The 15847-nt window shown below is 41.5% G+C and overlaps 1 protein-coding gene across 5 annotated transcripts in view; it reads right to left on the bottom strand.

Moving 5' to 3' along the window:
* Positions 1-13264, bottom strand: part of LOC129825990 (rap guanine nucleotide exchange factor 1-like) — a 50639-nt gene extending 37375 nt beyond the window's left edge. For all 5 annotated transcript variants that reach the window (XM_055886211.1, XM_055886213.1, XM_055886214.1 and 2 more), the window contains exon 1: positions 13072-13264. In XM_055886211.1, the coding sequence (XP_055742186.1) occupies positions 13072-13099 (28 nt within the window). In that variant the 5' untranslated portion in view covers positions 13100-13264. The remainder of the gene's footprint in view (positions 1-13071) is intronic.
* Positions 13265-15847: the final 2583 nt, after the last annotated feature.

The following is a 15847-nucleotide window of genomic DNA, read 5'->3' as shown; positions in this document are numbered from 1 at the left end:
CCATCACTCTCCTTCTTGGTCAAATAGCCCTTACACAACCTAGAGGTGTGTTGGGTCAATGTCCTGTTGAAAAACAAATGATAGTCCCACTAAGCCCAAACCAGATGGGATGGCGTATCCCTGCAGAATGCTGTGGTAGCCATGCTGGTTAAGTGTGCCTTGAATTCTAAATAAAATCACAGAGTGTCACCAACAAAGCACCCCCCAAACCATCAGACCTCCACCTCCATGCTTCACGGTGGGAACCACACATGCAGAGGTCATCCATTCACCTACTCTACGTCTCAAAAACATGCCGGGTTGAACCAAAAATCACACATTTGGACTGAGACCAAAGGACAGATTTCCACCGGTCTAATTATCCATTGCTTGTGTTTCTTGGCCCAAGCAAGTCTTCTTCTTATTGGTGTCCTTTAGTAGTGGCTTCTTGGCAGCAATTCAACCATGACGGCCTGATTCACGCAGTCTCTTCTGAACAGTTGATGTTGAGCTGTGTCTGTTACTTGAACTCTGTGAAGCATTTATTTGGGCTGCAATCTGAGGTGCAGTTAACTCTAATGAACTTATCCCCTGCAGCAGAGGTAACTCTGGGTCTTCCTTCCCTGTAGTGGTCCTCATGAGAGGCAGTTTTATCATAGCGCTTGATGGTTTTTGCGACTGCACTTGAAGAAACTTTCAAAGTTCTTAACATTTTCCAGATTGACTGACCTCCATGTCTTCAAGTAATGATTGACTGTCATTTCTCTTTGATTATTTGAGCTGTTCTTGTCATAAAATGGACTTGGTCTTTTACCAAATAGGGCTATCTTCTATATACCACTCCTACCTTGTCACAACACAACTAATTGGCTCAAACGCATTGAGGAAAGAAATTCCACAAATTAACTTTTAACAAGGCATACCTGTTAATTGAAATGCATTCCAGGTAACTACCTCATAAAGCTGGTTGAGAGAATGCCAAGAGTGTGCAAAGCTGTAATCAAGGCAAAGGGTGGCTACTTTGAAGAATCTCAAATATAAAAATTATTTTAAACACATTTTTGGTTACTACATGATTCCATATGTGTTATTTCATATGTTGATGTCTTCACTATTATTCTGCAACGTAGAAAATTGTAAAAATAAAGAAAAACCCTGGAATGAGTATGTGTCCAAACTTTTCACAGGTACTGTGTGTGCCTAAATATTTCATTTAGGTAATATGAATAAATGATGGTTAGAGCCTAATAAGTGATAGTAATGGGCAGTCACTACAATCAAATGTTTAATTCTGTGTTGTTACCGCATTGAACCTACATAATGTATTCATAACATCTTTGAAAATATTAACCAACCTGAAACCGAACCAACCTCAAAAAGCTCAAATCACTCAGCACTATAGTGTACACTATTATTTCAGTCAAGACTTTCAATAGATTTTTTTACAATTTTTTAAAGGCTTATACACCTAGCCTAAACAGTGACTTGCTCAGTGAATTAAGCGGTGTAGACAGGTTGAAGCATAACAAAAAAGCCTTCGTTTGGAGCTCGTATCTAGGCTACTGCCAGCATTGGTGACGGCACGGCACACCCAGTGATCAAATAATACATACAGGCCATTACAAAGAGTTGTAAGAAACACTTCAAATGGACCAAGTCATTAAACGGCAAGCAGGGCCCAAAAACAATTGCGAACATGCATAAAGATGGCACAATTCAGATATGACGTCCTTGTTTTAACACTGTATACACAGTTTTTATACTTTGGCACGCGATATGGTTCAATGTGCCAATAAATCAGTACAATCTACTTTTGAGGTTTTTCACATTTCTGGTGTCTTGAAGCTAAAATTGGGATAGTGTATACTTTGCTAATGACCATACAAGAAAATAGTAAATGGAGAGCAATGTACAATACGGTGAACTTAGCAAAACAAGGAATTAGCATCTCCGCTATTGAGCAGTGCTCAAGTTGAGAAAAATGTATAGTCTACATTGATCATGTGCGACAGAATTAATCCATCTAGGCCTAGACATTGAACAATAAATGAGGCTGTGTGTGTGTGTTCTGACTGCTCTCCTTGCCGGAAGCTGGCTGTTGCCGTTGAATAGGATGTTAACAGCTGGCTACTGCTATGATGGGTCACTTTGCTCTCAGGTCAACATGCACACTGACTATTAAACCAAAAGATAAACTAAATGGCTGAGGCATCGGTCTCCAACATCGTGTGAGGGCTGAACCATTTCCCTTCCTGTAATAGATACATTCAGACAACAGCCTACATAGCCCGTTTTAGAAAGTCAGGGCTCTCCTCACTACTTCCTATTCCATTTCAAAACTAATTGAACTGAAACGCAGTACTACTGGGAGTTAACTCTTTTGACAATAAGGCATGATTGCTATGCATCCATTTGCAACAGCCAGTCCAGCTAGCTTGAGAAGAAAAGTAACATAAGCAAGAGGGTACAGTCAACTCGCCTGTTCACTCGGTCTCTGTGTGAGGGTGGAAATCACTTCACCGAGATGGTTGTAATGGTTGTAAACAAAGGAGAGGCCAGAACAGCCATGACTGAGGCAGTGTTCTCACCATGTTAGTAGGTCTCAGCCCCTCCACATTTAAATAAACCCCGAAACAACCACAGAAGTAGGTCACGCATAAAAACGTATCTGGTCTCTCAACCAAGAGAAACTGCAGAGAACTAGTGGGAGGACTACTGAAGATGAAGGTTAATTTTAGAGATGCAGCCACAACAAAAAGACATAGCCTCTAGAGCTCTCTCCCCGTAGGAGGAATTGTCTGCCTAAAATACACCTACTGCTAGTATTAAGCAACATCACTTCAAGAGAGAGCAATACAATGATATGTAGGGCCTCAGACTGTGTTCAATACTGATCTGGCGGCTCTGGTAAGATTTTGTCTGCAAAACATAAACATACTTAAAGTAACTGAGTGAAAACCTCACATATGCTGTGAACTCACACCAAAATAATGTTACTGACTTCCTATACTCGTTTTTGTGGCCAAAGCATAAATTGGGTGGGGGAAACACTAAAAAAAAACACTTCAGACGTGTATCTCAAAACAGCCGGTTTTAAAAATGCTTGTCATTTCCTCATGGAGTATGATATGAGCTGGCCAATCAGCGTTCTACCTCGCATGCATATTTTTAATGACCGGTATACACTCACACCATTCTGTTGTTGGTGTACGACCAACACCATTACAAAACAGAAAACCTGCTTTTTAACATACTTAATTAGCATTTTTTTGGAAGGAAAACTATTTAACTCATATTGTAAGTAATTATAGGTCATATTTAATAGAAATCTGGAAACAATGAACCGTTACTTCAAAATAAAACACAGTAAAGTGTAGGGCTGGGCGATATGGCCAAAATATCATTACGATATTTTTAACGGTCTGTCTGTATATTATGTTTATGTTTTTGAATAATAAAAGTTCTAAATTTGCTTTATGAGTAGTGCATGACCCTAGGGTGGCAACACACATTTTAAGTGATTTCAATAAGTCTTTCTCCATTCTGATCGTTTCATACTGTTCAATTTAAACGTCAACCCCCCAAAAAGAGTATACATTTTCATAAATTTCTGCCTTTCCTGCACTCATTTCCACACTGCCACGTAGGGCTGCACAATATGGGCAAAAAAATGTAGGCCTTCTTTGAATACAGCGTTTGACATGACAATTAAAGAAATGCCAGGGAGGAGTTATTTTCAAACAGTGTTTCCTAGGGGTTTCCTAGGGGACCCTATAATATTTGAATAGATTAAATGCTCTCTTAGTTACTTCATGTACCTAACATATTCATGTTTTGCCTATTCCTCTTTGATTTAGAAGATAATGTTGCACAAACAACATGATAATTTAGGCCTATACCATCACTGGTATCTGGCTGTACAGCTAGCTACGTTAGCTCCGACTCAGTACATTTATTAGCTAGCTAGCCAGCTAATTACCATTAGCGGATAACGAACTAGCAATTAGTATTAATGCGAACACGATTTAAAAGACAAACTAGATGTTCGCAGATGTAAGAAACAAACCAATAGTGTAATTATAGAGCGCTTATGGATTTAAATTAAGCAAAGTGGAAATAGCATTGTTGTCATCAACATTGTTGCATGACCATGCAGACTGGACTCTTATGTCTCGTGGTCAAGTAACAACAAATGCGTTCCTTCAGTGACAGGGGGCAGGGTTAGGTTTGTGTGGAAAGCGGCATGGAGAGAGACGAATCAAGTAGTGGAGTAAACTATAAAAATGGACGTTACACACAGTGTATCACACGTAACAAACCAAACATTGAAATACCATTATAGAAGGTAAAAACCCAAACCGGTCCGTGCATCAATACTGGTACATAGTAAAATACTGTATACCGCCCAGCCCTACAGTAAATCTAATTCCCCCCAACTTTGTAGCCTAGCTGATGTGGAATCGCTAGCTAGTTAGCAGTGCGCTAGTAGCATCCCTTGTGCAAGTGACACCACTCCTCCTGAGACTTGAAGTAGGCTAGTTGTTCCCCTTGCTCCACAAAGGGATATGGCTTTTGTGGAGTGATAGTTAATGCTGCTTCATGACTGCAAAGTGTTGCTGTGCAGAAGATCACTGGTCCCTGGAAGCTCCTAACGGGCACTGCTAGATAGCCAACACTCATTTTTCCTGAAACACTAGTAGTAGAGCATTTCCATCTAAAAGGACCCATGAGCATCAAAATGTGAAGTTCATAAGAACATATCAAATTGGAGGGTTAAATGATAGCTAAGAATCTTTATTTTGGGGAAATGAAGGCAGACACATTTCCGCTTCCTACTTCGCAACAAAGCATCCTTCACTCCTGCTGCCAAACATAACGTCGTAAAACTGACTATCCTACCTATCCTTGACTTCGGCGATGTCATTTATAAAATAGCCTCCAACACTCTACTCAGCAAATTGGATGCAGTTTATCACAGTGCCATCCGTTTTGTCACCAAAGCCCCATATACTACCCACCACTGCGACCTGTATGCTCTCGTTGGCTGGCCCTCTCTTCATATTTGTCGTCAAACCCACTGGCTCCAGGTCATCTACAAGTCTTTGCTAGGTAAAGCCCCGCCTTATCTCAGCTCACTGGTCACCATAGCAGCACCCATTCGTAGCACGCGCTCCAGCACGTATATTTCACTGGTCACCCCTAAAACCTATTCCTCGTTTGGCCGCCTTTCCTTCTAGTTCTCTGCTGCCAATGACTGGAACAAATTGCAAAAATGCTTTCTATTGTGTTATTGACTGTACGTTTGTTTATTCCATGTGTAACTCTGTGTTGTTGTTTGTGTCGCACTGCTTTGCTTTATCTTGGCCAGGTCGCAGTTGTAAATGAGAACTTGGGTCAGAAGTTTACATACACTCAATTAGTATTTGGTAGCATTGCCTTTCAATTGTTTAACTTGGATCAAACGTTTCAGGTAGCCTTCCACAAGCTTGGGTAAGTTGAGTGAATTTTGGCCCATTCCTCCTGACAGAGCTGGTGTAACTGAATCAGGTTCGTAGGCCTTGCTCGCACACGCCTTTTCAGTTCTGCCCAAAAATGTTCTATAGAATTGAGGTCAGGACTTTGAGATGGCCACTCCAATACCTTAACTTTGTTGTCCTTAAGCCATTTTGCCACAACTTTGGAAGTATGCTTGGGGTCATTGTCCATTTGAAAGACCCATTTGCGACCAAGCTTTAACTTCCTGACTGATGTCTTGAGATGTTGCTTCACTATATCCACATACTTTTCCATTCCTCATGATGCCATCTATTTTGTGAAGTGCACCAGTCCCTCCTGCAGCAAAGCACCCCCACAACATGGTGCTGCCACCCCCGTGCTTCACTGTTGGGATGGTGTTCTATGGCTTGCAAGCATCCCCCTTATTCCTCCAAACATAACGATGGTCATTATGGCCAAACAGTTTTATTTGTTTCATCAGACTAGAGGATATTTCTCCAAAAAGTACCGTCTTTGTCCCCATGTGCAGTTGCAAACCATAGTCTGGCTTTTTATGGCGGTTTTGTCGCAGTGGCTCCTTCCTTGCTGAGCGGCCTTTCAGGTTATGTCAATATAGGACTTGTTTTACTGTGAATATAGATACTTTTGTACCTGTTTCCTCCAGCATCTTCACAAGGTCCTTTGCTGTTGTTCTGGGATTGATTTGCACTTTTTGCACCAAAGCACGTTTACCTCTAGGAGACAGAACGCGTCTCCTTCCTGAGCGGTATGACGGCTGCGTGGTCCCATGGTGTTTGCACTTGCATACTACTGTTGGTACAGATGAACGTGGTACATTCAGGGGTTTGGAAATTGCTCTATGCTTCTGTGTATTGATTTTAAGAAAGGCATTGATGTTTATGGTTAGGTACAGTCGTGCAACGATTGTGCTTTTTTCACAAATGCGCTTTTGTTAAATCATCCCCCGTTTGGCGAAGTTGGCTGTCTTTGTTAGGAAGAAATAGTCTTCCCACAGTTTGCAATGAGCTAGGCAGCCCAAACTGCTGCATATACCCTGACTGTTGCAAGAGAAGTGACACCATTTTTCCTAGTTAAAAGAAATTCATGTTAGCAGGCAATATTAACTAAATACGCAGGTATAAAAATATATACTTGTGTATTGATTTTAAGAAAAGCATTGATGTTTATGGTTAGGTACACGTTGGAGCAACGACAGTCCTTTTTCGCGAATGCCATCGCATCGATTATATACAACGCAGGACACGCTAGATAAACTAGTAATATCATCAACCATGTGTAGTTAACTAGTGATTATGATTGATTGATTGATTATTTTTTTATAAGATAAGTTTAATGCTAGCTAGCAACTTACCTTGGCTTCTTACTGCATTCGCGTAACAGGCAGGCTCCTCGTGAGTGCAATGTAATCAGGTGGTTAGAGCGTTGGACAAGCTAACCGTAAGGTTGCAAGATTGAATCCCTGAGCTGACAAGGTAAAAATCTGTCGTTCTGCCCCTGAACAAGGCAGTTAACCCACCGTTCCTAGGCCGTCATTGAAAATAAGAATGTGTTCTTAACTGACTTGCCTAGTTAAATAAAGGTGTAAAAAAATACATTAACATTTATTTATTTTTTTGTCCAAATCGGTGTCCAAAAATACTGATTACCGATTGTTATGAAAACTTGAAATCGGCCCTAATTAAATCGGCCATTACCGATTAATCGGTCGACCTCTACTGACAGGTGTATAAAAATCGAGCACACAGCCACGCAATCTCCATATAAAAAACATTGGCAGTAGAATGGCCATACTGAAGAGCTGTGACTTTCAACATGGCACAGCATACAATGACATTCTAGACGATTCTGTGCTTCCAACTTTGTGGCTACAGTTTGGGAAGGACCCTTTCGTACTTCAGCATGACAATGCCCCTGTGCACAAAGCGAGGTTCATAGAGAAATTATTTGTCAAGATTGGTGTGGAACTTGACTGGCCTGCACAGTTCCCTGACCTCAACCCCATTGAACACCTTTGGGATTAATTGGAACGCCGACTGCGAGCCAGGCCTAATCCCCCAACATCAGTGCCCGACCTCACTAATGCTCGTCGCTGAATGGAAGCCTTCCCAGAAGAGCGGAGGGTGTTGTGGCAGCAAACAGGGGACCAACTCCATATTGCCCATGATTTTGGAATTAGATTTTTTTTCCGACAAGCAGGTGTCCACATACTTCTCGTAAGTAGTGTATTTAACTTCTTATGGCTGGGGGCAGTATTGAGTAGCTTGGATGAATGCCCAGAGTAAACTGCCTGCTACGCAGGCCCAGAAGCTAAGATATGCATATAATTAGTAGATTTGGATAGAAAACACTGAAGTTTCTAAAACTGTTTGAATGATGTCTGTGAGTATAACAGAACTCATATGGCAGGCAAAAACATGAGGAAAAAATCCAATCTGAGGTTTGTAGGTTTTCAAATCTTTGCCTACCCAATATAGTGTCTATGGGGTCATATTGCACTTCCTACGTCTTCCACTAGATGTCAACAGTCTTTAGAACCTTGTTTCAGGCTTCTACGGTGAAGGGGGAGAGAATAAGAGCTGTTTGACTAAGGGGTCTGGCAGAAGGCCATGAGCTCAGTCAGGCGTGAGAGGTAGCTGCGTTCCTTTTCATTTCTAAAGACAAAGGAATTGTCCGGTTGGAATATTATTGAAGATTTATGATAAAAACATCCTAAAGATTGATTCTATACATCGTTTGACATGTTTCTACAAACTGTAATGGAACTTGACTTTTCGTCTGGCCTGCGCCTCGTGAATTTGGATTTGTGAACTAAACGTGCGAACAAAAGGAGGTATTTGGTCATAAATGACGGACATTATCGAACAAAACAAACATTTTTTGTGGAACTGGGATTCCTGGGAGTGCATTCTGATGAAGATCATTAAAGGTAAGGCAATATTTATAATGCTATTTCTGACTTCTGTTGACTCCACAACATGGTGGGTATCTGTATGGCATGTTTTGGTCTCTGAGCGCTGTACTCAGATTATTGCATGGTGTGCTTTTTCCGTAAAGCTTTTTTGAAATCTGATACAGCAGTTGCATTAAGGAGAAGTGTATCTATAATTCCATGCATTACACTTGTATCTTTTATCAATGTTTATTATGAGTTTTCTGTAAATTGATGTGGCTCTCTGCAAAATCACCGGATGTTTTGGAAGCAAAACATTACTGAACATAACGCGCCAATGTAAACTGAGATTTTTGGATATAAATGAGCTTCATCGAACAAAACATACATGTATTGTGTAACATGAAGTCCTATGAGTGTCATCTGATGAAGAACATCAAAGGTTAGTGATTCATTTTATCTCCATTTCGGATTTTTGTGACTCCTCTCTTTGGCTGAAAAAATGGCTGTGTTTTTCTATGACTAGGTGCTGACCTAACATAATCGCATGGTATGCTTTCGTCGTAAAGCCTTATTGAATTCGGACACTGTGGTGGGATTAACAACAAGTTTATCTTTAAAATGGTCTATAATACTTGTATGTTTGAGGAATTTTCATTATGAGATTTCTGTTGTTTGACTTTGGCGCCCTGCACTTTCACTGGCTGTTGTCATATCGATGCCGTTAACGTGATTTCAGCCGTAAGAAGTTTACAGAGTTATTGGAAAACGTGGCCACATAAAAATCTGTGGGAGATTTTACAGTAATTCTGTTACCAAAGTATGCATCTGCACAGTTCTTTCACCAACTTAGTTTTTGTAAATTTTTCAGGAGAAATTGTTAAAAGTAATCCTTGTGCATAGAGTTGTATGGTTTGTTAAACTTTGAAATCATGGTTTTTGTTTGGTATACATTTTAGAGTGGAAAAACACTAGCAAAGCGTAATTCCGTTACTGTGAAATTTTCCAGTAGTACACACAGTAGCAAATACAATAGCATCTTGTAGGGTAGCCAGCAGATCCGACCCGCTTGCTTACAGCTGCACTGGGGTCGGACAGGCTTCTTGGGTAGATTACGACAACGCGGAGCCAGCGCAATATATGGCTCGGAAAAAACATACATCAATCCAGGGATGAGAAATACGCTGTACTCTGAATTGTCCCATTATCCCAACTGTTACACCGAGAAGATTGAACTCCTGCTAGTTTCAGTAAACAACCTTTTTCATCCTCATGCTAGCTAGCAGTAGGCACAGCAGCCATTATGGAATGTCACGTTGAACAACAAAGAAACTGATTGGCCCATTAATGGCCATTTCTCATTCCTGGATACAGGTATGTTTCCCGAACCATATCTCGGGCCGCTTACGGGGGGTGGTCTTAAACAGGAAGCCTGTCCGACCCTAGTGGAGCTGTAAGCAAGCGGGTCGGATCTGCTGGCTACTTGTAGGGGAGAAAGGACACTTGCTGCTCCACTTGCTTACACTAGCCTAAACCTTTTCCCATGGCTCATGAGTTACAACCTCCATTGGACAAACACCCAGCTCTTTAAAATCAGAACCCATCTGTAGGCTACTACACCACAGAGTTTGTTTTAATTAGGCTGCAACACCTTTAAAACTCGTATTGGGACAACATCTCTAGAATTCCATGATGCTACTTGTTTGTTTCCACAAAACCACAAATTATAGCATAATGTGGAATCCGAGCTTCCAATGAGAGTAGTAGCAGAATCTCTTTTGATTGGGAGGCCATGGCTCGACTTGGGCATATTGCTGCATGAAGGCTTCTCAGTCTCATAACTAAACCATTACGGAAAAGATACACCAGGAGCATATTTTCAATTCATTCATAACCAGAGACAGATATTTTAATGCAAAAACAAACCAGGGAAATAGACTGAGTAGGGCATACTGTAAGTTGGACATACTTAGGGGTGGGACATACAGTGCATTCGGAAAGTATTCAGACCCCTTGACTTTTTCCACATTGTTACGTTAGGCCTTATTCTAAAGTCCCCCCGCCATCAATCAACACACAATACCCCATAATGACAAAGCGAAAACAGGTTTTTAGAAATGTTTGCAAAACAGAAATACCTTATTTGCATAAGTATTCAGACCCTTTGCTATGAGAATCGAAATTGAGCTCAGGTGCATCCTGTTTCCATTGATCATCCCTGAGATGTTTCTACAACTTGACTGGATTCCACCAGTGGTAAATTCAATGGATTGGACATGATTTGGAAAGGCACACACCTGTCTATATAAGGTCCCACAGTTGACTGCAAGTCAAAGCAAAAACCAAGCCATGAGGTCAAAGGAATTGTCTGTAGAGCTCCTAGACAGAATTGTGTCTAGGCACAGATCTGGGAAAGGGTACAAAAAAATGTCTGCAGCATTGAAGGTCCCCAAGAATACAGTGGCCTCCATCATTCTTAAACGGAAGAAGTTTGGAACCACCTAGAGCTGACCACCTGGACAAACTGAGCAAGGGGAGAAGAGCCTTGGTCAGGGAGGTGACCAAGAACCTGATGCTTACTCTGCCAGAGCTCCAGAGTTCCTCTGTGGAGATGGGAGAACCTTCCAGATGGACAACCATCTATGCAGCACTCCACCAATCAGAGTAGCCAGATGGAAGCAGTAAAAGGCACATAACAGCCCGCTTGAAGTTTGCCAAAAGGCACCTAAAGAACTCTGACCATGAGAAACAAGATTGTCTGGTCTGATGAAACCAAGGTTGAACTCTTTGGCCTGAATGCCAAACTTGACGTCTGGAGGAAACCTGGCATCATCCCTACTGTGAAGCATTGTGGTGGCAGCATCATGCAGTGGGGGTGTTTTTCAGTAGCAGGGACTGGGAGACTAGTCAGGATAGAGGAAAAAAAATGAACAGAGTAAAGTACAGAGAGATCCTTGATGAAAACCTGCTCCAAAGCTGGGGCCAATGTTCACCTAACAGGACAACAACCCTAAGCACACAGCCAAGACAACGCAGGAGTGACTACGGGACAAGTCTCTGAATGCCCTTGAGTGACCTAGCCAAAGCCCGGACTTGAACACGATCGAACAACTCTGGAAAAACCTGAAAATAGCTGTCCTATCAAACCTGACAGTGCATGAGAGGATCTGCAGAGAAGAATGTGAGAAACTCCCCAAATACAGGTGTGCCAAGCTTATATCATCATACCCAAGAAGACTCAAGGCTGTAATCACTGGCAAAGGTGCTTCAACAAAGTACTGAGTAAAGGGTCTGAATACTTATGTGAATGTGATATTTCCATTAAATTTTTATAAAAGTGCAAAAATGTCTAACAACCTGTTTTTTCTTTGTCATTATGGGGTATTGAGTGTAGATTTTTCAAATTTAGAATAAGGTTATAACGTAACAAATATGGGGAAAAGTCAAGGGGTCTGAATACTTTTCGAATACACTGTACTTGGACAAATCAGGTATGAGTAACAAACATACCAAATTCATTCCAAGGTTGCAAAAAAAGATGGATTGGCTTGACTCCCGTCCATAGCAGCCTCAACTAGCTCTCTAGTGACAACTCACAAAATAGATAGCTAGAAAACATACATGGTACAAGTGGCAACAGATGGGGACACTTGACTGAAGAGGAAGAGACTCTCCAGTCAAAGGAGGTTTTCAGTGTTCCGTGATATAGAGAACTAGCCATAACTCACAATAGTTCGAGAACCCAAGCTAAGGGGGAAACTCAAACACAGTGAATTAGACAAAGTACTTGTCATTCTCCTCGAATAGCTAGTGCCTGATTAGTAAAGTCAGTGCAGGTGGTGCATGAGGTACTGTAATATTACCAACCCAGATTAGTACGTTACCATTATTGCCTATAAAAATCACAAGGATGGAAAAAACACTAAGGTTACTGTACGAACGTTAGCCTACTCATTTACAGTACCTAGCTAGACCCCACCACGTATCCTAGAATGAATGGCGACAACTGTCACTGTGCATCTTAAAAGTAACGTGGATTAGCAAACTACGTTAGGATGTAGCTAAAGTAGTTAGCTACTTAACGAAAGTTTAGTACTGTTACGGTCAAGACATTCTATCGGGCTACAGCTGACTACTGTAGCTACCTACAGTACCTAGTCATATTCTATAACGTTAAATTCGTCACCATCTTTTCAGAAAAAAAGCAGCTAGCGTTAGCTAGCTAACTTGACTAATATAACCCGAATATAGCTAGCTATATTGCAACATTGTAACTAACTATAACACAAGTTATGAAAATCGTTAGCTACCTAATGTTTTCCGTTTCAATAACGTTAGCTAGTTAGCCTAGCATGTAGATAGCAAATCTATCCAATTCTAGCGTACTCTAGCTAGAAATCAAATATTATCTGGCTCGCTAACTAACAACAACAATAACAGCTCACTAGGTAGTTAAACACTGATTGAATGTTTAGCAAATATTGACTATGTAGTAGATAGCCAGCTAGCTACTGTTACCGCAACAATGTGGAAGTTTGGTGTTAGAATCGGCCTTTGATCCACAACTAGACCAAACCACACTGGCTGGCCGCATTTCTGGCTACAAGAAGAGGCAGACAAACCCCAGACTAACAGCTAGCTAACGTTAGCTATTTATCTAGCTAGTCCAGTCTAGACGAGCTTACCTTGCTTACTCTCTATTTTTCCCGACATTTCGAAGCAGAGACGGTAACGTTAAACAAATGAAATCCAGGGAGGTATGTTGTCCGTTTATTCTCTTTTAATCCCACATCCTTTAGCCAAAGCACTTTAGCTCGGACCGTTCCGACGCAAATACAACAGCCAGCCAGACCCCGATGATGATGATGATGATGATGGGTAGACTAGCAGCAGACAACTCGGTGCTGTATCACAATCAACACCTCCCTCTTGCGGCTGGAATTAAGAAATGTGGGCGCACGGGACGGAAAGGTGTGCCCTCAGGTGATGGATTTAGCTAGACTAATCAGATTCAAGAGAGAGAGGGAGAGACGTTATTGACTCTCTTTTTTAATTATACATGGTTCAGTATAGGAAATAGGAGATAAAATAAAAATAGTACATATTATGGTTTGAGTGGAGTATGCAGCCCATATTATTCAAAAACAGTAGCTAATTGCAGTGGCATGTATTCATGGATGCCAAGGGATGCCAGGCCTCCCCCAAAAACAAATAAAACATATTTATAAAATAATTTATCTTTGGTCTCTGTGTTTTCAAAAGATTCCTTCAATTTGCATGAGGCTGAATGTATCTCACTGGAAAAAGCATCAAACTGAGCGAAACAGCGCTCCTCTGTTTCTGTATGTGTAGGCCATCTATCTGATGCTGTCTGGTCATAAACAGTATGACATTGTTGCCGCCAATAGCATTGAATGCAAGGGAAGCCAGTGAGCATTTGGCCTCGCTTGAGAAAAAAAGTAGAAAGTAATAGCCAATCAGCATTGAGCTAAAAAGATTCAGCTCAACTGTGTAAAGGAACGCCAGTTTATTTTAGGCTTCACTCCATCACATCGCATCAAGAGCAATATGTCATTGACAGAAACAACTTGAATTGTTGCATCTTGTTGTGTTGTTGTCCTGCGGTGGCTAACTAGCTAGCTAAAATGGTCTGTTTCCTAAATTAGCTATGAATGGAGATAGGGATTTGGACTTGGTGTGTGGTTTTACTTATCTCCGTACTGGCCAATGATTATAATGGCGATTCTGATCCAACCATACATTCATACTTTGTGCCCCTGGACTGAGAGGATGTAGAAGTCTAATGTTAACTAGCTAACGTTGTCCATGAAATGAAGTTAGGCTTGCGAGTGAGCATTTTAGCCAGGTAGCCTAGGACAACAAAAAATAAAAGTGTGTACTGTATGACAGTCATAGACCATTTAATCAACATAATATATGTCACTTAGCAGATGCTTTTATCCAAAGCAATTTACAGTCATATGGGCATACATTTTACGTATGGGTGGCTCCGGGAATCAGACCTGCTACCCTGGCATTCATTACAAACACCATGCTCTACCAACTGAGCAACACAGGATGGAAGAAAGGAGGATGGCATTGGCATTTCTCTACAAGTAGAGTCAGTCAACATGTTTTTTCTACTTGCACAACACACACACCCACACACACACACACACACACACACACACACACACACACACGCGCACACGCACACGCACACGCACACGCACACACACACACACACACACACACACACACACGCACACACACACGCACAAATCAGAACCATGGACAGCCGCATCATATTTAGCTTACGTTGATTGGACTAAATTGTTTTTGGTATCTTTTAGTTGTAACTGTATTAGACTAAGCATAGGTGATTTGATGCTGTTGAAATGTTGAAGTTGAAATTGTGTTGGAATATTGGAGGCAGCTCCTGTTTTCTTTGCGACTTGCTGTAACTCTTTAGTAGTCTGTAAATGTCGGAACCATGAACTTGCATGACTGTTGGTCATGTAACTGTTTGTTACATGCAATATGCTTCGTGAACTTCATCAAATTCCTACAGGCCCTACAGAAGAGGTGACTAATAAGTCTAGAAATCATGGTTACACAACTTTGGATTTTGGTATATGAAAAGGTAACACATTCCTAATACATTTTTGTGATCAAATAAAAAATCACAGGGCATATTATTAACTGAAATGGGCTGACCAACTGGCAAGTTTCTTCACTGACATTTTCAACCTCTCCCTGTCTGAGTTTGTAATACCAACATGTTTCAAGCAGACCGCCATAGTCCCTGTGCTCAATGACACTAAGGTAACCTGTCTAAATTACTACCAACCTGTAGCACTCACGTCTGTAGCCAGGAAATGCTTTGAAAGGCTGGTCATGGCTCACATCAACACCATTAGCCCAGAAACCCTAGACCACATATGTCAGAGTCAAGGCCCGCGGGCCACATCCGGCCCGCGAGAAGGTTTTTTACGGCCCCTGGGATGATCTTGATTTATCATTAGAACCGGCCCGCAGACCGCAGCAAGCCGGCAGCCCGCAGATCTTTTACACGCACCAATACTACATTTCCCACAATGCAACGGTGACGCACCGAGCAGTAGGCTGCTTCATTTCAATATTTATTGGCACAGCAGTCGTCAGCATCACAGTAAAATTAACTTTCAGATACCCATCAAAAATGGCAAAACGGAAGGTGGACACTGAGAACCGGGGGTTTCAAACAAGGTGGGAGTCGGAGTATATGTTCACGGAGGTAGCTGGAAAACCTGTGTGTCTTCTGTGTGGAGAAAGTGTGGCGGTACTGAAAGAGTATAATCTGAGACGACATTATGAAACGAAACACGCGGACAAAAACAAGAATATGGACATGGAACAAAGGCTACAAAAGGCAGAGGAATTAAAACGAGGCCTCAAATCTCGACAGGCTCTGTTCAAAAA

Source organism: Salvelinus fontinalis, chromosome 28 (genome assembly GCF_029448725.1).
Source record: "Salvelinus fontinalis isolate EN_2023a chromosome 28, ASM2944872v1, whole genome shotgun sequence".
NCBI classification, from domain to species: Eukaryota; Metazoa; Chordata; class Actinopteri; order Salmoniformes; family Salmonidae; genus Salvelinus; species Salvelinus fontinalis.
The sequence above is the reverse complement of the archived record's forward strand: the minus strand, read 5'-3'. Positions and strand labels throughout refer to the sequence as shown.